Source organism: Prionailurus viverrinus, chromosome C1, assembly GCF_022837055.1.
Source record: "Prionailurus viverrinus isolate Anna chromosome C1, UM_Priviv_1.0, whole genome shotgun sequence".
NCBI classification, from domain to species: domain Eukaryota; kingdom Metazoa; phylum Chordata; class Mammalia; order Carnivora; family Felidae; genus Prionailurus; species Prionailurus viverrinus.
Window position 1 is genome coordinate 10,440,617 of NC_062568.1, and position 21,905 is coordinate 10,462,521.

The 21,905-nt window shown below is 47.7% G+C and overlaps 1 protein-coding gene across 1 annotated transcript in view; it reads right to left on the reverse strand.

Annotated features, from left to right (window-relative positions):
* Positions 1-21,905, reverse strand: part of SGPP2 (sphingosine-1-phosphate phosphatase 2) — a 110,265-nt gene that overhangs the window by 56,024 nt on the left and 32,336 nt on the right. Inside the window, exon 2 of the mRNA XM_047872414.1 lies at positions 7,780-7,938. Within this exon, the coding sequence (XP_047728370.1) occupies positions 7,780-7,938 (159 nt within the window). The remainder of the gene's footprint in view (positions 1-7,779; positions 7,939-21,905) is intronic.

The window sequence follows — 21,905 nt, forward strand, 5'->3', positions numbered from 1 at the left end:
GGCAGAAGACAAGGACTGACTGCACCCCAGACTCTATGAAATCTTTAATATTTTGCATCATTTTAGAAGCTCCATAAAGGTGTCCCCCCTGCAGGCCCCTGGGCTTTCAGGCAACTTCATAGCTCGCAAAGCTGTAAACCAATTGCACAACCATGAGGAGTTAAGTGATGCATTTAGAAGTGATACTTGGGAGTGGCGCCTGCTCTTTGGGAGGATACAATTCTGCTCAAGCAAAACCAAAGCAAACCTGGGGCGCCTGGGTGGCTCAGTCGGTCAAGCATCTGAATTGGTTTCGGCTCAGTTCGTGATCTCAAGGGTTGGGGGTTTGAGCCCTGAGTCAGGCTCCAGGGCGGAAGCCTGTTTGGGATTCTCTCTCTCTCCCTTCCCCTCCCCTGCTCATTCTCTCTCTCTCTCTCTCTCTAAATAAACTTAAAGACACAAACAAAACCAAACCAAACCCAAACCCAGCACTGCAGCCTTTAGGGAGGGCTGGGAGCAGGGACAGTACTGGGGGTGGGGTGGCCGGACAGAGAGGGTCGTGGGCACATTTTCCAGTCGTCATCATACAAGAGAAGGGGAGGACCATCTTTCAGGTAATGGTGGTGACACATGGGAGAGGCTGAAGTCTATCCTTTCGACCCTAGGAGTCCAGTTTAAGGCTTTTTTTTTTTTTTTTTTTTTGAGCCCAGACTAAAACCAAAATATATCCTTCTTGTCTTTCAAAACGAAACCAGTACAGTTTGCATAACAACCCCCTAGAGACATTTACTTAATATGTAACTAAGACTCAATTCCGAGATTCTACTTCGGAGAATCGGGGGCACAAACTCTGCCGCCTGATTCCACTCCATTCAGTGCAAGCGAGCGCGGGTTACAATCCGGCCAGTGTTGGATACTTTTCAAGACTCATTAATCTCGGGCAAGAACCAATTTAACGAGCAGGGCAGTCTTTTGAAGTGAATCGTGGTAGTAGTTTAAACAGAGGATTAGGAGCTAATCACATTTAAAGCCATCTTGTGGCACTAAAATTGACCCCAGACTAGGGGGGTAAATTACAGGGACTGGGAAGGCTTTTCCCTTCTCCTTCTGACTCCCCTGTGGGACAGTCAGACAGCCGCCTGCCCACATCCAGAGACAGCACCCCATTCTGACAGGTAGCTTATCACGAAGTTTGCCTCTTAGCCAATTTACGGGTCAGTTTTATAAAATAACACTCTAGATTCTACAGCCATTGGACACTGTCTAGGTCACAGGCACAGTTTAAGTGTAAATTTGGGGTCTGCTGTGTACTGTAGATATCAGCTAGTTAGATTTCAACAATCAGAATGTAAGCCAGGGGTAATCCATCATTTTAAACTTGAACTCCCCAACGTGAGTTCATCGGACTTGGGAGAGTAGGAACAGAAGGGCCTGGCAATTATAGTCACCAGGCAATTAAGCATTTTCCTTTATTTTATTTTATTTTTTAATTTTTTTTTTCAACGTTTATTTATTTTTGGGACAGAGAGAGACAGAGCATGAATGGGGGAGGGTCAGAGAGAGAGGGAGACACAGAATCGGAAACAGGCTCCAGGCTCTGAGCCATCAGCCCAGAGCCTGACACGGGGCTCGAACTCACAGACCGCAAGATCGTGACCTGGCTGAAGTCGGACGCTTAACCGACTGCGCCACCCAGGCGCCCCAAGCATTTTCCTTTAAAGTGTTTCTTCAATCACGTTGAACACAAATGGCAGGCAATCAATTATTTAGCAGTGGATTGGATATGGATTTCAGTTGTACTGTCTAATATTGATGGGATTCACCACACAAGGCGAAATTAGTAAAGGCACATTAGCATTCAGTCTGCAAAAGAGAGGGCGTGCCTTTTGTGTGTGTTTTAATGTAGTCTGGCCCAACTTTGGTTCCTTTCTTTCTGACTCCATGCCACAGACGAACCTCTTCTGAGTGTCATACAGGGAACATACAAAGAAGACTCGTGACCACATTGCAAGCCTCTAGGGATCGTCTAGCTGAGTCCTTTCTTCTTAGAGCTGGGATGCTGCAGGCCAGAATCATGAGGTGCCTTGAGCAGGTATCACTGCTTGGATGACACCCAAGCCTTGATATTCCAACCTGGCCCATGGCTCTGTGCCCCAATTAACCATCTATCCCCAGCCCAAAAAACAAAAGCCATGAATTATTAGAAGAGGGATTAACTGTGCCTGACAACACTCAGAAGCAACAACCAGAAAAGCTGTAAGAACAGTTTGGATACGATAACAAAAACTTTAAAATAATCACACTTAGGGATGCTGGGGCAGCTCAGCCGGTTAAGCATCCGACCCTTGATTTCAGCTCAGGTCATGATCTCACAGTTCCTGGGATCAAGCCCCACGTTGGGCTCTGCACTGACAGCAGGGAGCCTGCTTAGGATTCTCTCTCTGCCCCTCTCCCCACTTGTGCGTGTGCTCTCTCTACCTAAATAAATAAACTTAAAAAAAAAATCACAGTTAGGTAAGAATCTTTCAGATGCGATCTTTTGACGTTAGGTAGAAAAGGCAAATGTTTACCGATGAGAAAAAAAACACAAGGAAGAACTCAAGACAAATTTTCACTTTATTGGATTCAGGCAGCAGAGCCAGGTTTTCTAGGGACTGGTTGCCCAAAGAGTAAGCTGTTTATGGCCAGAGAAACCATAGGCCAGAAAGATTAGGTGCCTGAAAATCGGAATCTCAAGTTCAAATACCTGAAAGGGGCCACAGTGTGGTCACGAAGGGTCAGACAAGAGGGAGTGCTAAAGTCTGTGCCCCAACTGCACACCCAGCACAAAAGCATGGAAATTCAATTTTAAAGGACTTTCTTAAGTCACTGTTAATGATACCACAGAGTTCAACATCATTTCTCAAAGTCCCAAACTTCTAAAAATCTTATAAAGACACACCGCCTCTGATCCATGGAAAATCAATGGTTCAGTATCCTTTTATAACTGGTGAAAAATAAAAAATCAATAAAAAAAATCAAAGCCCACTTAAAAAATACTCAAGAGGCACCCTAAGAAGTCACAGAAGAGTTCATACAAATGGCCGACGGAAATTTGAAAAATGCTTTCATCTTCACTAAAAATATATGAAAACTAAATGAGAGGCCATTTTGCATTGGTGAAATTACCAGTGATTAAAAAGTGAGAACACACAAAGTTTATGAGGAAGAGTCAAAATGGGTACTCACACAGGTGTTAGGGGGTACTGATACAAAACAATATTTCTAGGAAAATAATTTAGCCACAGGCATCCTTAAGCTTAATGATTCTATGTGTCAGGAAAAGATTTGCTCCCTTAGGAATAAGCTGATTATTTCCTAGTAGATGTAATTTCATTTCATTTTGGTTTGGTCACGACAAAGTTCAAAGGCCAATCTGTGGCTCAACTATGAATCAACAGGCTACACTGAACTTCAGACGAAGCCTTAATCTCCTATTCTATCTGTATTTCCCCCTAATTTTGCTTTTCCCATTTTTTTCTTGCAGCTCATTCTGAATCGCCATGAAATAGCTGTGAAAAGAGATATATAAGTAAGTAAAATATCCTAAGAATGAGAAAAAAAAAGCTTTCCAAGGATCAACTGTGGTAACAATATTTGCAATGCTATTCACTAAATGGAGAAAAACTTGCTTTTGCAAAGAAGTGAAATTTTGCCTCCTGTTACAAAGCCGACCACCATGCCGTATCATGGCTTCCAACCTTTTAAAGATGCAGCAATACTATTTTTTTTTTATTGTTTACTTATTTTTGAGAGACAGAGAGACAGAGCATGAGTGGGGGGCGGGGTGCAGAGAGACAGAGACACAGGCTCCGAAGCGGGCTCCAGGCTCCGAGCTGTCAGCACAGAGCCCGACGCGGGGCTCGAACTCATGAACTGTGAGATCATGACCTGAGCCGAAGTCAGACACCTAACAGACTGAGCCGCCCAGGCGCCCCTGTAATACTATTGTAAAGTTTTTATTTTTTGATGGGCCTGCCCCACACCAAAAGGGAAGTCAAGAGGCAGGATGATCACTCTGGTTGGTGACTCTTTGTAAAGCACGATCTAGCACATCTTAGATAATCCATTCACAGGCTTCTCTGTTCAATGAAATCCAATGCCAGGTCAAAAACCTTGATAAGTGACTAGAAGAGGGAAAGGATGACAGGATTGACATTTTTTCGGCTAACTGCAAAGGCTTGTCTACATTTTCTGGGATAAAAGATCTTTCGCTTGTCAACAAAGTTATATCAAAGACACTTAAATAGAATATAGTTAGTAAATGCCATATGGGCACACTTGAAGCACAATCCTAGCAAATGTGCAATCGAAGGTAACTTTGGGCAAGGCGTTTTCATGCTTAAAGCCTTAGCTTTAACATTTCTTAAAAAAAAAAAAAAAAAAAAAAAAAAAAGGAGCGTGTTCTAAGAAGCGACAGCAGTGTCTGCCTCCAGCCCAGGAGGAGGCCCTGGGAGCCTGGATCAAACCCACTTAACCCCACACGATCCTGGGTGAGCGATTTAACCTTTGTAGACATCAGTTCCAGATCTGTAAAATGGGCTGGCAGTAACCACGTCTCAGGATCGCCGGCAGGATTGAATGAGATAAAAATATGTAAAGCAATATCCCAGTGAGTGGCCACATACGCTGAGGGTTCAGCATAGGCTAGGGCTAATTGTTATCGGAAGTATTATTATCCCAGCCTATAAAATGATGCAACTGATACTAACCCATTGTTATGAAATCAAATAAGATAATAAACACGGATGCCAATAAAAGCAATAAAAGATGTACAATGTGTGTGTGTGGGGGGGGGGCACAGTTATAATTGTGACGAGGAAGCACGTCATCTAACCACACATCCTGCTCGGCTACCTCTGACGGTATGAGTCACTCCCACTATAACAAATGATTTTTAAATGCAATAAAACCTGTTGAGACTTCATCCAATGACAACTGTGGACCGAGTGGAAAAATCTGACAACAGGTTTGGCCTTCCTGAACGCAGCTGCCTTCCAAAGGATTTGGGGCGAGATCAGATGTTTAAAGCTAGGAGGCTCCAAGCTCCGCCCCTAGGTAATTAACTTCACTTCCTCCAGGCTCCCTGAGACCCGGCCCCTGATTTAGGATATCCCTATGCGGGAGAGGCCCCCTCGGTGGAAGCTCATTATCCAGGAGCACCTCACTGTGCTCCACCCTTCCCTCCCTCCCACCCCCCCCCCCCCCCCCCACTGTGGGGATTCCCTTTCCCTTCCGGCCTTCCCCACTGGAGCCAAAACCATCTCATTATTATCTCTGCAGCCAGCACAGAGCTCCCCCTACCACCTTGCAATCTCTCTCAATCTGCGTTTCTCTCAGGGGTTCTGTCTGTTTCTCTCTCTGTGTCTTTCTCGCTCTCTCTCTCTCTCTCTCTGGGCCTCTCTGTCTCTGTCTCTTGGTCTCTCTCTGGACCTCTTCTCCTCCCTGGGTCTCTCTCTGGGCCTCTCTCCCCCTCCTCTCCTCCCTCTCCACCCCCTTTCCCTCCTCCCCTGCCCCCAGTTTCTGCCCTTCGCCTTCCATCTCTCTGTCTCCATCTATCTCTCCTGGGATGGGCTCCACTGTCCGCACCAGGAGCTAGGACCTCGCACGCTGCCTTGAGGACCCAGCTGACCACCTAGATATGGAACCCCGAGCGCGGGTGCCTTGCATGTGACCATGCACCCATTTCTAAAAGCAAGTGACAGGTTGCCAAAGCCCAGGACAACCTGCTCCTCAAAGGAGCAAAGATTTTATCAGCTCTCTGTCCAACAAAAGGCTGGTAATTCTATCTCACACAGGAAATCCTTTGAGCACTTGGCAATGAGGTCTCCACCGTGAAAAATAACCAAGACGACAATCAGAGAGTCCCCTAACTACCATCAGGTGTCAAGATCCTCCCGCCCCCTCAGGAAAAGTGGTCTACCCTCAGTGGGGGACGCAGCTGGCCCGGAGTACAATCAGTCCAGTACACTTGAAAAATTATTAGAAGTGATTTTGCATCATTTGCTTCACTCAACCACTATGAATGTTGGAACACTGATAATCATATCCAGAAAATAAATGCACCATGCACCTTTCGTGCATTTCGGGAATGCTCCCTGCCCCCATCGGCTCTCCCCGCCTCCCAGTTGCCCCAGGGTCGCACTGCTCTGCAGGTAGGGAAGAGAGAGGCAGAAAGAGAGATGTATAGTTCCGCTAACGTTCCCCTTTTGCAAGATGCATATATGCTTTTGCAGATTCTCAGATCAGATTCTCATAGAGGAGCTAGATTTCAGACTCAGCTGGTAGGGAGACAGGGATGGGGAAAGGAACCAGTGGCTTGTGTTTTCGAGTGTAAGGGAGGGAAAAAAAAAAGTCAGGAGGAATTTGGGGCTAAATAATCGTAACCATAGCCCTGGAGACCTCAGTGGTTCCTTAGGCTAGAGGCTTCAAACCAAGCCCCGTACGCGTGGACATCAAGGATTCTTTGTTCAGCGGACATACATTGTTTTAAAGATGTAAGCCTACATTTAAGAAAATGGGAGGCTTCCGGGGCGCCTGGGTGGCGCAGTCGGTTAAGCATCCGACTTCAGCCAGGTCACGATCTCGCGGTCCGTGAGTTCGAGCCCCGCGTCAGGCTCTGGGCTGACGGCTCGGAGCCTGGAGCCTGTTTCCGATTCTGTGTCTCCCTCTCTCTCTGCCCCTCCCCGTTCATGCTCTGTCTCTCTCTGTCCTCAAAATAAATAAAAAACGTTGAAAAAAAAAAAAAGAAAAGAAAATGGGAGGCTTCCCATGAAAAACAAATCTGGCAACTCCAGCCCCTTTTGCCTCATGGCAGCCACAGGTGGCCCTACGGGCGGCCGCTGCCCCGTGTCCCTCGTGGCCGCACGGTGACCCTCCCTGACACCCACACCGCCCACACCACCCTCCCCACTCTCCCCATTCGGGGTATCACTGTTTCACTTCCCTTTCCCTGCCTTAAAGGAAATGTGAGATTATGGCTTCTGACCGAGGCCATTCTCACTTGGTCTACACAGGAGAAAAATAAAGCCCAGCGTGGTGCAGTCGCTTGCTTAAGATCACACAGCTTCTCGGAGCAGAGCCGCACAAGAACCCAGACTCCGTTCACAGAGCCAAGTGCTTCTGAACCTCTGTTTTCAGTGCAGAACCTTGTGTCGGGGGAAACAGCTGCCGTGCTGGTGACCTTGCCCTGATCCTCCCTCCAGTGAAACCACCTGACCTCCCAACCGATCGATCATTAAGACTCCTTCCCCTTCACGAACTAGTCGCTATGCATCACCATGTTCAAGTAGTGACTCACAGAGTCCGCCCACATGTCAGGCCCCTAGTTCTGGGCACTAGATGGTCTCCTGAGACCCCTTGCAATTATTAGTTAACAGCTTCTAGTTTCCAGTTTTGGGCCAAATTGGACTAAAATTGGCCTCTTGGGAGGTTGCATTTCCTGCCCCTACAAGGGCTCCCAGAAATGTCCTTTCTTCTCTGCATATCACATCATCTCTCTCTTCCCGTTTTATTCGCCCAAACGGGGGGTGTATGACAACGTACATGAACCATGGGTTTGCTTGCTGTTTGCAAACATAACAAGTTGTGTTCATAGCTTTTTAATTTGTCCTGTTACTGTTCCAAAGTAAACCACCTGAAAATTCAACTCTAAGCGATTTTTTTTTTTTTTTTAAAGAACATATACACAACGTCCTTGAATGCCAAAGCAGGTCACGGTTGTGGGAGTAGCAGTGGTTAGAAGGTAATAAGGATACTTACAACCCATATGATGACCAGTCTTCTGGATAAATAAGGATCAATATTCCAGTGAGTGAACGGAAGAAAGGTGATGTAGAACACTTCTTGACCCAAAGCGGCTGAGAATCTGAATAGGTAATAGAAGAAATAATTCTTCACAATGTACTTCTGTACAGAAGCCTAGAAGACAAAAGTGAGAAGGCTCTGAGTTCATCCAACAGGTCACCGCAAGGCCAGTTTTAAAAACCTCTAGGGGGGCGCCTGGGTGACGCAGTCGGTTAAGCGTCCGACTTCAGCCAGGTCACGATCTCGCGGTCCGTGAGTTCGAGCCCCGCGTCGGGCTCTGGGCTGATGGCTCAGAGCCTGGAGCCTGTTTCCAATTCTGTGTTTCCCTCTCTCTCTGCCCCTCCCCCGTTCATGCTCTGTCTCTCTCTGTCCCAAAAATAAATAAACGTTGAAAAAAAAAAATTTAAAAAAAAAAAAAAAAACCTCTAGGGATGCCTGGGTGGCTCAGTCGGTTGAGCGTCCGACTTCGGCTCAGGTCACGGTCTCCTGGTCCGTGGGTTCGAGCCCCGCGTCGGGCTCTGGGCTGACGGCTCAGAGCCTGGAGTCTGCTTCCGATTCTGTGTCTCCCTCTCTCTCTGCCCCTCCCCCGTTCATGCTCTGTCTCTCTCTCAAAAATAAATAAACGTTAAAAAAAATAAAAAATAAATAAATAAAAACCTCTAAAACTCCCCAGGAATTCAACTGCCAAGGTGCTTCCTCTATGAATTGTATGTATTTTGCTCGGCAATTGTAGGTAATCGCTCAGCAATTACAGCATCACTGCTATCAGGGTTCATTGTTGAACATCTATCAGCCCCGATTTGTCCACACAAACACAGATGTTAGTTCTTCATAAAATTAAGTAACATCCAAGACAGGATATCAGGAGAGGGCGAACGAAAGAGCCGAAAACGTTGTTTCCTGTGCACGTATGGAAGGTGAACTCTGTACGGAGTTCGGTATATTAGGATACGCTCTGGGGCTAGGACTGTGGGGGCTGGGATAACGTCCCCAACGATTTCCACACCCCAAGGGGTCTGTGAATTTGCTGCTTTACACGGCAAAAAAGGACCTTGCAGGTATAAGTAATGATGTTGAGATGGAGAGATTATCTGGTTGGGCTCAGTGTGGTCACAAGGATCCTTACGAAATAGGAGGGGGGAGGCAGGAAGTCAAGGGGAGTGTCATCTGAAGATGGGGCGAGGGACCACGAGTCAGCGCAGGGCACCTTCTGGAAGCTGGAGAAATAAGGGAGCAGATTCTCCCCTTGAGCTTCCAGAAGCAATGTAGCCCCCGTGACGCCTTGATTTCGTCCGAATAAGAAGCATTTTGGACTTCCGACCTCCACAGCTGTAAGAGAATAACTTTATTTTAAGCCACTAAACTTGGGGTAACTTGTGGCGGCAGCCGTGGATAACCAATACAGAGACTTTGAAAAATCACTTGCCAGTGCGTCTTTTTAGTTTACCTTTAATTTTTCTTATTTTTAAAAGTTTATTCATTTATTATTTCAGAGAGGGAGAGTGAGCGAGAGAGCGAGCGCACAAGCAAGGGAGGGGCAGAGAGAAGAGGTTAAAGGCAGAATTGGAAGCAGGCTCCAGGCTCTGAGCTGTCAGCACTGAGCCCAAGGTGGGGCTCGAACTCACCACCGGGACATCATGACCTGAGCCAAAATCGGACGCTTAACCAGGTGCCCCGGGTTATCTTTAAAATGGAACTAGGACAGTCAACGCAGTACGGGGAGGGTTTAAGAAACACATCAAGTGCACGCAGGGGCTGCTAAAATGCAATTCTATTTTCTGTCACCCTTTCCCTTCCTCTTATCCCTGCAATAGGCAGGTGGAAAAAAAAAAAAAAAAGGACTTAAGGGTAGGTTAAAATAGGAATAGGCAGACAACCTATTTTAAAACATGACGAATGTCCTTAAATTAATATCAGTAACAAGTTAACAAAAACATTGTCACCCTGTTAAATAAACCCCCCCAAAAAAATCAGTTTTAATGCTATTTATAGTTGGCATAGCCTTTATATAAATAAAATCAAAGCAAAATACCAACACTGAGAAAGGGGGAGAAGGTGGCCCCTTTCTTTGGCTTTGCTTTGTTTTACACAAAGTCTGGGGTCCTTAAGTCCTGGGAGAATTCGGAGAATAAGCGGCACACGTTTATTCTGCAAAGAAATGTCCCTACGACACACCCAGAACCTGTGCTGAGTGCCAAGAATATTTAGAAGAGCCAGGCGTGGTACCTGGCTTCAAGGAGCTCCTGTGGGGGGCGCCAAAGAGTACTGTTCGGGGGAGTGAATTTGTCAAGGACCAAACTGTGTTTGAGGCCTTGCAAAAAGCCAAGATTACTTTTACACTTTAGGAATAATAATGATAATAATAAAAAGATGACCTTGGAAATTGTGAGAATGTTAACTGGTCTTGACAATGTTGGCTGCCTGCCAAGTACACACTCCTCTCTCCTAAAAGGTTCCTGATTTAATCCCAGCACTTCTACGTCCCCCCAGGTACAGGACTCAGGGGGAAGTTGACACCTGCTCTCAGCTCCAGTCATGGGAAGTTCAAGCATTCAGCCTCAAGCCAAAAAGTACCCTGCAGTGGCCCTGGAGAAAGTCACCGGTCAGGGGCAAGCACAGGTTGTAAGCTCAAAATTCATCTCTCTCGAGGGACAGGCTTTACTTCTGAATGTAAATTCAAGTCAGAATGGAAATAGATCTGTCCTAAGTAGGAAAGACGACAATGCTCAAAACGAATTAAATGAGGAAGAGCATAGTTTCACCTCTCTGCCGAAATATTATGGCTGGATTTGCAGGACAAGGACCAATAAAATAGTGACAAATGACAAAACTTCTCTCGGAGGCGAGGATTAATCTCTGCAGCTTCTGTTTTATAAACATCCATCCTGCAGGCCCGCCCTTGAGGCAAAGCCTGTGAAAAGCCCCTTTGTCCATAAAGATTCGTTATTTTAACCCACCAGCTACCAGTATACCCAGCAAGGAGTCCTGCTGGAGGCTTTACAGGGAGAAATTTCCCAAACTCTGAAAAGGGTCAAACTCCTCCCTCGTGTCACTGCACAGTACTCAAATGTTATAGGACATCAGAAACACGCGGCGACAACCATTTCCCTACCCTAGAGGTTTACCTGAGACCAAGTTCAAGATCTTAATCCTAGTAAATAATTGAAAGACTGTCAGGGAGGATAGGAAACCACTTTTTAGTGTTGCAGATTACTAATTAATATCTTCAGACTTGCTTTTTACAAGCTCTTGGGAATTCTCTTTTTTTGGAGGAGAGCTAGATATTCTCTAACTCTTCTCAGGGACAGAAGAAGCAAAAGTGAAACTAAAAATATCCGCGTATATATAGGACGCCCAAGGGATTTTTTAGATAACATCTCTGAATATGTAATTAAGTAGCATGAGAGCCAATATCTTCGTCCAAATTCTCGGTAATTATAGGTACCTAAATAAAACAATCGGGTGCTTGTCTTTTCAGAACAAGAATCTCCGTTTCCCTTGCAGGAGATCTCAGAGCAGATGACTTCAGTATCTCTTTGGAAATAACAAGAATGCCAGTGTTGGTCCCATCGGGAACAATTAGAGGGAGAAGAAACGGGGGTTAGAAATAGAAATGGTATAGAGCCAGGGGCAGAGAGAGGAGTAAAAGCTGGGAGATAGGAAACCAGGTCCCAGAACTCTGCTTCTATATTTCTGTAGAACCAGCCGCACATGGGCGCTGACAGGCCAGGCTGTGGGCTCTCTGGGGCGTGAACCGAGGGAGCGGGGATTAGCAGCTAAGTTTTTTAGGCAAAAGATCATAAAGGCATTGAACACTTAGGTGGGTGGAGAACCACTTTTAGAAATAAAATACTTCTCAGGGTGCCTATCTGTCGCAAAGCCAGATGAAGAAGTTTCTAGCGAACAGGAACGGTGAGATGGAGACGACCACATACCCGTTATTATTAACTGCAAAAATGTCATGGAGAGTCTCCTCTGTGTGTTTTATTTGTGGCCTTATTCTCCTGAAAGTTCAAGCAGATACACGACTTCTGGACTCAGCGCGGCCCCGGGGAACACCTGAACGGTGTTTTGTTTTCCAAACACGCACGGAGGAGCCCTGAACGCCAAGGAAATACAGCCAGGTCAGCACCACGGAATAGAATCAGGGATGACCCAGCGGGCGGAGGAGCGAACACTGAACAGACTTGGCAGAGGGCCCGGCTTTTGAGCTTTCAAAGGAGGAGGGATACAAGGAATAGCTTTTAGCCGAACAATAAGTGACCTTGGGGAAGTCAGTGCACCTTTCTGCACCTCAGGGGCCTCCCTGAAAAGGATGGAGTCTGATTATTTCAGCTGCTTTTTAATACACACACACACACACACACACACACACACACACACACACACACACACAAATAGATGGGGAAAGTTATCCCAGCGCCTATTATATAAAATAAGAAAGTCTGTACTAACTGGTTGAAAGTGAGGGGAAGTCTAGGGAACCCCTATTTTCAGGCCAGCCCACCCTGAAGCCCCAAGCCTTTTTCTGGAATGCCTCCTTGAAATAGGTCAGAGTCAGTTTGAAAACCACGGACCTTAATTTCTGTCAGACCTCGCGTAGCTTTCTGTAATTAACCTTGGGCCTCGAGTACCAGGGCTAGATAGGTATTCCAACCTCGAGGTCTTGAAAGGATTTGATAAACTCTGCACCAATGTCCTTGCAAGGTCGTTTCCCTTATCTCTGTTGGTTTTTTTCAGACCTGAGCTGTAAATGCATTTTCCAAAGGTCAAGTTTGAGACAGAGCCCACAGGAATTCGCCTCTGGGGCGATGGTGTTCGGCTGTGCACTTTAAATGGAAGCAATAGGAAACTCACCGTCTAGGGCTAAGGGGGATCAAATCTACGTGGGGGATGGCACGGCCTTCCTTAAAAATAAGTTTAAGGGGCACCTGGGTGGCTCAGTCGGTTGAGCGTCCGGCTTCGGCTCAGGTCATGATCTCTCAGTTTGTGAGTTCGAGCCCCGCGTAGGGCTCTGTGCTGACAGCTCAGAGCCTGGAGGCTGTTTCAGATTCTGCGTCTCCTTCTCTCTCTCTGCCCCTCCCCCACTCATGCTCTCTCTCTCTCTCTCTCAAAAATGAATAAACGTTAAAAAAAAAATAAGTTTAAGACCCAGGGGCGCCTGCGTGGCTCAGTCTGTTAAGCATCTGACTTCAGCCCAGGTCATGATATCACGGCTCGTGAGTTTGAGCCCCGCGTTAGGGTGCCGACAGCTCAGAGCCTGGAGCCTGCCTCGCATTCTGTGTCTCCCTCTCTCTCTACCCCTCCCTAGCTCATGCTTGCACTCTCTCGGTCAAAAAATAAATACACCTAGGGGCACCTGGGTGGCTCAGTCGATTAAGCGTCCGACTTCAGCTCAGCTCGTGATCTTGCGGTTTGTGAGTTGGAGCCCCACGTCAGGCTCTGTGCTGACAGCTCAGAGCCTGGAGCCTGCTTCGGATTCTGTGTCTCCCTCTCTCTCTGTTCCTCCCTCACTCATGCTCTGTCTCTCTCTCCCCCTCAAAAATAAAAACATTAAATAAATGTAAAAAAAAAAAAAGTTTAAGACCCAAAGCTCTTTTATAATACACACAGAACAGCAGCACTCCCTTCACCATGGCCTTGCTTTAGAGAAGTTTTACAGACTGAGGAGGAAGAAGCCACTGAACGCAGAGCAGATGGCCTGTGACAACAGGCCAGGGAGAGGGAAAGGCCCAATGTCTGGGGGTCACGAACACGGGCTCCGGAGGCAAAGGTCTCCCAGCGAATCCCAGCTGCCCCCCCACACGCTACCTGAATAGTCTCACACCAATGAAGCGATCTCCCAGGGCCTCAGTTTCCCCTTCTGCAAATGGGAATAATAACAGTATTTACCACTCAGCGACGCCGGCAAGATTAAATAAATCAGTAGCACTGACGGAGCGTGCAAAGCAGTCCTTGCAGAGCCGGGCGGGAAAACAAAAGAGCCGCCAGCCACGGACGAGGATGCAGCCACCAAGATTTCTCAGAAACGCATGCAGGTCACCTGGGGCACCTTGTTACAGTGCAGCTTTTGAAGGATCACCTGGGGAGGGGGGGGGAATGCTATGCGGGCCACCGATCTCCCAGGTGATCCGTATGTTGCCAAGTTGCCAAGCCTCGGACCACGCTTTGAGTAGAAAGGTCAGCCCCCTGAAGAGCTTTTAAAGCCAAAAGTCAAGAGGCGCCTGGGTGGCTCAGTCGGTTGAGCGTCTGACTTTGGCTCAGGTCATAGATCGAGCCCCGTGTCGGGCTCTAAACTGTCAGCGCAGAGCCCTCTGAGGATCCTCAGTCCCCCCTCCCCCCTCTGTCCCTCCCCTGCTCGAGCTCTCGCTGTCAAGAATAAATAAACTTTTAAAAAAAAAAGTCAAGCTCTCAGAGTTAATCCTCCCTGTTGGAGGAAGTCTCAATGGGAGTTGAGGAGCATAGGATAGCGTGATCAAAGCAACAGGTCAAAATGCTGGTGGCAAACCAGAAGGGGACAGTTAGCAAAGTCCATGGACGACCCTCCAGTAGGGTCTGAACACAGGATCTGAGCCCAGACAGGCACCTCGATGGCAGGAAGGACTAAAGGGAAGACAGGTGTAAGAGACGCCCCACCGAAGTAGCAGCAGGATCAAATAACCACCTGATAATGTGGAAAGAAGGCAGCCATCTTGGGCTCCTTGCCTTTATCGAGAAGGGTTTGCATAAATTCCTGGATGACAAACCTTATTTCCCTAAAGGGAATGTTTGTACCACTGTTAGCACCCTGCGGAATCCCGGTTCGAAAACAAGGTTCTCTGACCTCTGTAGGCAGGGGCATCTGTCCTTATGTTCTCTGTTAATAGGGAGGCAGCAGTTTGCTTTATTATTTTTTTAAGGTTTTTATTTTTATTGATTTTGAGAGAGAGAGAAAGAGGGATAGGAACAGAGAGAGAGAGAGGAGAGAGAATCCCAAGCAGCTCCACACTGTCAGCGCAGAGCCCGACACGGGGCTTGAACTCACAAACCATGAGATCTTGACCCGAGCTGAGATCAAGAGTCTGACGCCCAACCGACTAAGCCACTCGGGCGCCCCAGCTTTGTTTATTTATTTATTTATTATGAATGAACTTAAGGAAAGGTAAAAACTAAGAAGAAAGTATGCCATATCCCGTTAAGACTGATGGTTTAGGAGGAAGTTCTGATTTTTTTTTAAGCCCAACTGGGGAAATTCTCTGTCACCTCGAGTTACGTCTGCGTTTGCGTGCGCGTGTTCAACCTGCACGCTCACCCTCATCCATTTCTGAGGGTTGCCACATTGGGCACAAGCTTGGCCACGATCATTTTTTGAGACACGCGATACCTTTTTGTGCTTGGGATTGTGGGAGAAAAGGGCTATCAGCCTATGGTGTCCAGATCATTAGCCATTTATGGAGACCAGGCCTCCCCGGAAAAGTACCTTCTGTGGTTGGGACAAATGTCCCAAAAGGCAACAGATGCAGGATGAAAACTCTACCTTGTATCTATTCAGCCAGAATTTCTAATCTAGAGCCCAGAGACTGAGAAGGGCAAATTCACAGAACTTGGTGTCTCTTCTTTCTTTTTTTAAAAATTTTTTTATTGTTTATTATTTTTGAGAGAGACAGAGAGCAAGCAGGGAAGGGGCAGATGGAGAGGGAGACACAGAACTAGAAGCAGGCTCCAGGCTCTGAGCTCTCAGGACAGAGCCCGACGCGGGGCTCGAACTCACGGACCATGAGATCATGACCTGAGCTGTAGTCAGCCGCTCAACCGTCACCCAGGCGCCCCGGTGACTCTTCTTTCAATAGAATCTGTAATTTGCAAGGTTTTGGTCCTGCTACTTCTCTCTGAAAGACTAGGCTTTGGTGGACGTGCCATTGCACACTGCAGGAATATTTATAAAATAAACACTCCCTCAAGCTACTTATTTTATTTTTTCTAATGTTTATTTATTTTTGACAGACAGAGACAGAGCACCAGCATGGGAGGGGCAGAGAGAGAGGGAGACACAGAATCCGAAGCAGGTTCCAGGCTCCGAGCTGTCGGCACAGAGCCCGACGCGGGGCTCGAACTCACAAGCCACGAGATCATGACCTGAGCTGAAGTTGGACGCTCAACCGACTGAGCCACCCCGGCCCCCCAGGCTATTGTAAGACACTATCATGTTCATCCACCAAGTGCAAACCGAGCAATGCCCAACCTTTAAAAAGAAAATTGAAGGGGCACCGGGCTATGGCAGGTGGTGGAGCATTCAACTTTTGATCTCAAGGTTGTAAGTTTGAGCCCCATGCTGGGTAGAGAGAGGACTTAAAAATAAAATCAAGGGAAATTGAAAATGGCAAATCTTTTCTAAACAGAGGCCATGTCTGTGTCGATCATTGGTTCATTGTTTGCACCGCAGTGATGGAAGGTTAACAATAAGTAAGATTATTTCAGTTAGCAATATGATAAAATTAAAGCCGGGTAATGTAATACAAAGGGGGCATGTGTGTGTTGGGGGTTGCTCTTCACGGAACACCCCTTTGAGCTGGGCCCCGCCTTGGGAGGTGAGCCGGTTCCTTTAGGGTCTGAGGGTTAGAGACCTCTTAGGGGCATCTGGGTGGCTCAGTCTGTTAAGCGGCTGCCTTTGGCTCAGGTCATGATCTCGTGGTCTGTGAGTTCGAGCCCCGCGTCGGGCTCTGTCCTGAGAGCTCAGAGCCTGGAGCCTGCTTCAGATCCTGTGTCTCCCTCTCTTTCTGCCCCTCCCCTGCTCATGCTCTGTTTCTCTTTCTCTCAAAAATAAATAAATATTTTTTAAAAAGAGAGAGAGAGAGAGAGAGAGAGAGAGACCTCTTAGTAAAAAACCCCAAAGCGCACTGGAACATGACGGTTTGGGATTTAGGGAGGCACCGACAGTCACTGAAACAGTTTCAGATAGGAGCCTGATGTGATCTACTCCAACAAGACTAGAACAAATCTTGGGTCAGAAACAGTGAGAAGAAGCCCTGCTTTAATTCTTTCATTTTTTGATTTCTTAAACTTCATGAGAAAATACCATTAATTAGCAGCGCTGAACTTAAACTGGGGTGGAGTCACGCTGCTCCCACAGTCAGGTAGCCACATGATTTCCTAGAGTCACATCTCTTTGCTAATAGGCTCCCAGTCCTTTTAATTAATTGCCCTTATTATTATATTTTCAGGGAATCAAGACTTTCCAACCTATAAAGACAATTACATGACGATTACTCAGGAAGCCTGAGAAGGACTGGCCGTGTCCCTTGAAGGGGAAACAGAAGAAACGAGAATGAGCAAGGGTTTCTTCTCTTGTCCTGACATCCAGATAGAATGACAAGTTGGGTGATCTCACCGATGGCTAGTGGGTGTTCGGTGATTAAAATTTCAGGATGGCGACACCGAAAGCCAATAAAATGGAAATAAAATGGAAGGACAACTTCTCTGAATGAAAGAGCTCGAAAGGAGACTGTGTGTGAGCCGTAATCATCTGCTCAGCTGGCATGTGTCAGGGTCCCCCAGTCTGTGTCCCAGAATAAGAGCAGCTCAAGAGGACTGAACACAAGGTGGCCCTTGTTCACAGCGGGGGGTTTAGCGGGGTTTGAGCTTTGTTTTTGGTGCTTTTTGTTTTTGTTTTCTTCTCCTGCCAACCCATCACCTTTCAGCTCATCCTCTGCACATCTGATATCTTGTGTTTCTTTTCCTCAAGAGCTGGCTCTCAGATTGGGCACCGGCAGAAAGGATGGACCAGTAGGTGTCAAAGATGGTGAGACTGTGACAGTGACCCACGGCGGCAACCGTGCCCGCACCTGAATCTAGAAACGAATCCTCCAACTCGACAGAACACGGTCTCATCATTGCTTTCAGAACCCGGTGCCTGACACACACAATTATTTGCTTACGAAGCAAATCTAGGAATGAGAGAGAGAGAGAGAGAGAGAGGGTAGGACAGCCCTTTGCAGAGACTAAAGATGGGGCCTCTGCTGGGAGAATTTCCTCCCCAGGCAATAAGAACAGGGCAGGAGTCAACACAAAGAACAGGAATAAGCATTCCCATTTTTAACGGGGGGTGGGGAGGCATGGGACAACCAGCCGCCCTTTAAATTCTCAAAATGTGTTAAGAACTTAACTGTTTTTCAAAAACATTTTGGATCTGCTAAAACCTGAAACACATTGTACGAAACATTCTTCCCCCTAATTGTTAAGCCCTTGCGTATTCAGGGGGATTTTTGGTGCAGATGTTTCTGATTCATTTATATTAACTTATCAAGATGACATTTGGAAGAGCTATATGTTCAAGAAGGAGTCTCATAAGCTTGGAGTTCATTAGTTTTAACCCAGGAATTTCACCCACCCCTCCCGCCCCGACGCACACACTCCGCATCCAGAACTTGGAAGGGCCGATTCCGTTCTGTTTTAAAAGCGTGGCGGGAACTTACCCAATTCCTAATTCCCTTCAGAAGGCATTTTCTACAGCATTAAGAGGCACCACCCGGGGGCGCCTGGGTGGCGCAGTCGGTTAAGCGTCCGACTTCAGCCAGGTCACGATCTCGCGGTCCGTGAGTTCGAGCCCCGCGTCGGGCTCTGGGCTGATGGCTCAGAGCCTGGAGCCTGTTTCTGATTCTGTGTCTCCCTCTCTCTGCCCCTCCCCCGTTCATGCTCTGTCTCTCTCTGTCCCCCAAAAACTAAATAAACATTGAAAAAATAAAAAAAGAGGCACCACCGGAATGTTAGAAAGTTATCTGGGCACATACAAGGTTTTCTTCTTGGTGAGCATTCGCGTACACAGATTTAAAAACAAACATTTAAGTGCTACAAAAATGAAATGGAAGTCGGACAGCTTTGCGCCCGAAGTCAAGGGGATTTTCATCCAGAGGTTCTTGTTCCTCTGGGCAAAAGAGACACAGAATTTTTAACTTGGAGTTTGTTGTTGTTGTTTTAATATGAAATTTATTGTCAAATTGGTTTCCATACAGGACCCAAAACTTGGAGTTTTCTTTGCCGAAGGCGAGCGTGTCAGTGAGTGTGGGTGGACATGGACGGAGAGGGAGAAAAGCAAATGAACCTTCTCCGTGCTACCTGTGCCCGTTTCTTGAATCCAGCCTTCTCCTTCTCTGAGCTCTCCGGGAATCCAAGACGGTAAACATAGTACTTTGGAACCATGTTTCTTTCTCGATCCACCCCCACACCCTGGGGCACTGTCACTAACCGGCAGTGGGCATCGAAGGGCATCAGGTGGGAGAGATCCGGGAAGGACAGGTGGATGGACGGGCGGAAGGGAGGGGCTGTTTCCCAAGACCCTCACTCCCTCTGCAATCCCCTTAAACCTCGTCCGCATGAAAAAAGCTGGGGAGGTTCCACCAATTTCCATCATGTTCTCAAACTGCAGTTCCCTCCGCAAGGCTCTCTCTGAGCAAGTTTAAAGCCACTCATCACAAAAATAGATGCAGGAAAAGCTTTGAAATAGTATGTACACACATGAAAGGGCACTAAGAAGGGAACCATGCTGGGTCAGAACAATGGTCCTCCCCACCCAGCCTGTCCCTGGCACACTCTGGTTTCTTTGTGCCTTGTGAATGCCGTTTTTTGTTTTGTTCTGTTGTTTTTTTTTTTTTTTAATGTTTATTTATTTTTGAGAGAGAGAGGGACAGCAGGGTAGGGGCAGAGACAGAGGGAGACAGAGAATCCAAAGCAGGCTCCAGGCTCTGAGCTGTCAGCACAGAGTCTGATGTGGGACCCGAACCCACGAACTGTGAGATCACCACCTGAGCTGAAATCAAGAGTCAGGTGCTTAAGAGACTGAGCCACCCAGGTGCCCTGAACTTTCTCATTTGTGAAGCGAATATGTGTATCTTCACCCACACAGTGGGTATAACACCAGCTCCCTTGCAAAGATGCGTGGAAGAGGAAATGAAGTCACGTATGTAAACCACGTTGTGCCACATCAGACACTGGGTATGTGGCTCGATAAATAGTAGTTGTATTTGCATTGTTTTTATTAATAGTATAAATAATAAGAAAACATCAGAAGTAGCCACTTATAGGGGAACACGAAGAAGGAAAGGAGTCAGAGGATTTGAAAAACAAAGACATCATAGAGGAGGCAAGGAGGCTGGGGAACCGTGACAGAAGGCAAAGGGCAGGGGGGCATTCAGCCGAAGGGACAGTGAGTGTGGAGCCACGGAGGCAGCAAGCCGGTGTCCCGGACTTGGGCCACGTCCTGTAAGCTAGAGTGTAAGGTATTTACAAGGAGATCTGCTGGTGGCAGGACCGGGAGGGGACCGGAGGCAGACAGAGGAATACTGAGAACCGTGGGTGATGGGGGGGTGGGCACTGAGTGTGAGCCAGGAATGACCTGGTCAGAGATGTGCTCTAAATGGCCACCGTGCTCGCAGTCTGTCCTTTCTCGATGAGCTCCCACGTCTTTCAGATGCAGAGCGTCCAAGGGCTGGGCACAGACAGGCTACCACAGGTGCCCCCAACCGCTTCCCACACTGTGCTCACGGAGGGTGTGACAGCCAGTCGGCCCCTGCCGCCCACAGTCCCTCAAACCAACGCGAGCCTCTCTCCGCTCCCATTTCGCCCCTGAGATAAAAGCTGGGCGACTCCGAGAGTCTCCACCGGCCACGCTGGAAGACGAAGAAAGCTTCCTTTCTGTTTTTGGCCTTGGCCGATCATGTGGGATCTGATGATACAGTTATTTAGCAAGAAACCACAGAAACAAAAACAAGTTGATGAAACCCAGAGAAGGCGAGTTCTTCCGCGGACGGTGACTGAACGCCACAGGGCCACGTGACGACCCACCCTGAACAAACCCGTAGGCTCCAGGTGTCAGCTCAGCTCTGTCACCGGCTGCCACATGCTTCATTCAGATGCCACACAGGGGACCACAGTTCCTAGACCTAAGGACACAGAATTCACTGGCAATACCAACGTGCGGAAAATGTGGTTCTCATTTCTTTTCACAAAACGCGATTTCCAGAAAGTGCCGTGTGACTAGAACCGATGACCCTGATGCGTCAGAGATGGTCAGAGAAACGTGGGGTTTGCAGCCTCGATGAGCAAGGGAACCAGACCAAGTTCCACAGGCCGCGGCATTCTGCTGCTGAAAGGGACAAGGGTGAATCAGGGAGGGCGCAGATGGGCAGGCAGAGAGAAAAAGAAAAGGGTTGGGGGTCCTCCCACCCCAATTTCAGAAGGGTGGACGGAGGCCCATGTATGCAAAGCCCTGTCCACTGGCTCGCGCACACGCGCCCAGGCTCCCTTTCTGCAGCTCTCCAGGCTGGCGACGGCGACCCTCCCCGCTAAGACAGTCCTCGACACACTGTCTGAGATGGAGGCTGCTCTGGTGCAAATCATGACTTCAGGGTCACGTGTGTCCTTGTTCGCCACCCACGCCGGCGGCATGGGGACCACTTGCTTGAAATTCAGAATTTCAGGTCTCATCCCAGACCTGCAGGATCACTGGGAATTTTAAGCAGCTCTCCTAGGTGATTTGCATGCATATGACAAGTTGAGAATATTGACGTTTGAGAAGCGCTAATCTATATTAGCAGATCTATATAGGCAATCTATAGTTTGTCTATAGTGAGAAGACAAACACCGTGTGTGAACGTACTGAAACCATACAGTTCTCTCCAGGCCTGCGCAGCACGCAAGGGGAAACAACTGGAAAGGTACGAAATCATTCCAGGAAGCACAAGCAAGTGCGTTGCAACGGAAAGCGGACTGGGGGTCGCCGAGGGTCGGCACCGCGGGGAGAGACCGCTAATGGGGACGGATTTCTTTTTAGGACGGTGGAGATGCTTGCAAACTGATCGCGGTGGCGGCCGCCTAACCCTGGGGGTGGACTAAAAACCAAAGAAAGCGGCGAACTGCACGGTATGTGAATCACACCTCAACAGAGCTTCAAAGTAGACACAAAAGCACTGGAGAAGCTTGGAAATCCCAAACTGAAAACTTCCGATTTCTGTAACAGAGACCACGTGGGGAACCGGCTCTTGAAGGGGAGCTCAGCTAAGAGGCGGTCCCAGTTGGCTGAGGTTGAAGGGGTCGGTTAGGGAGGGGAG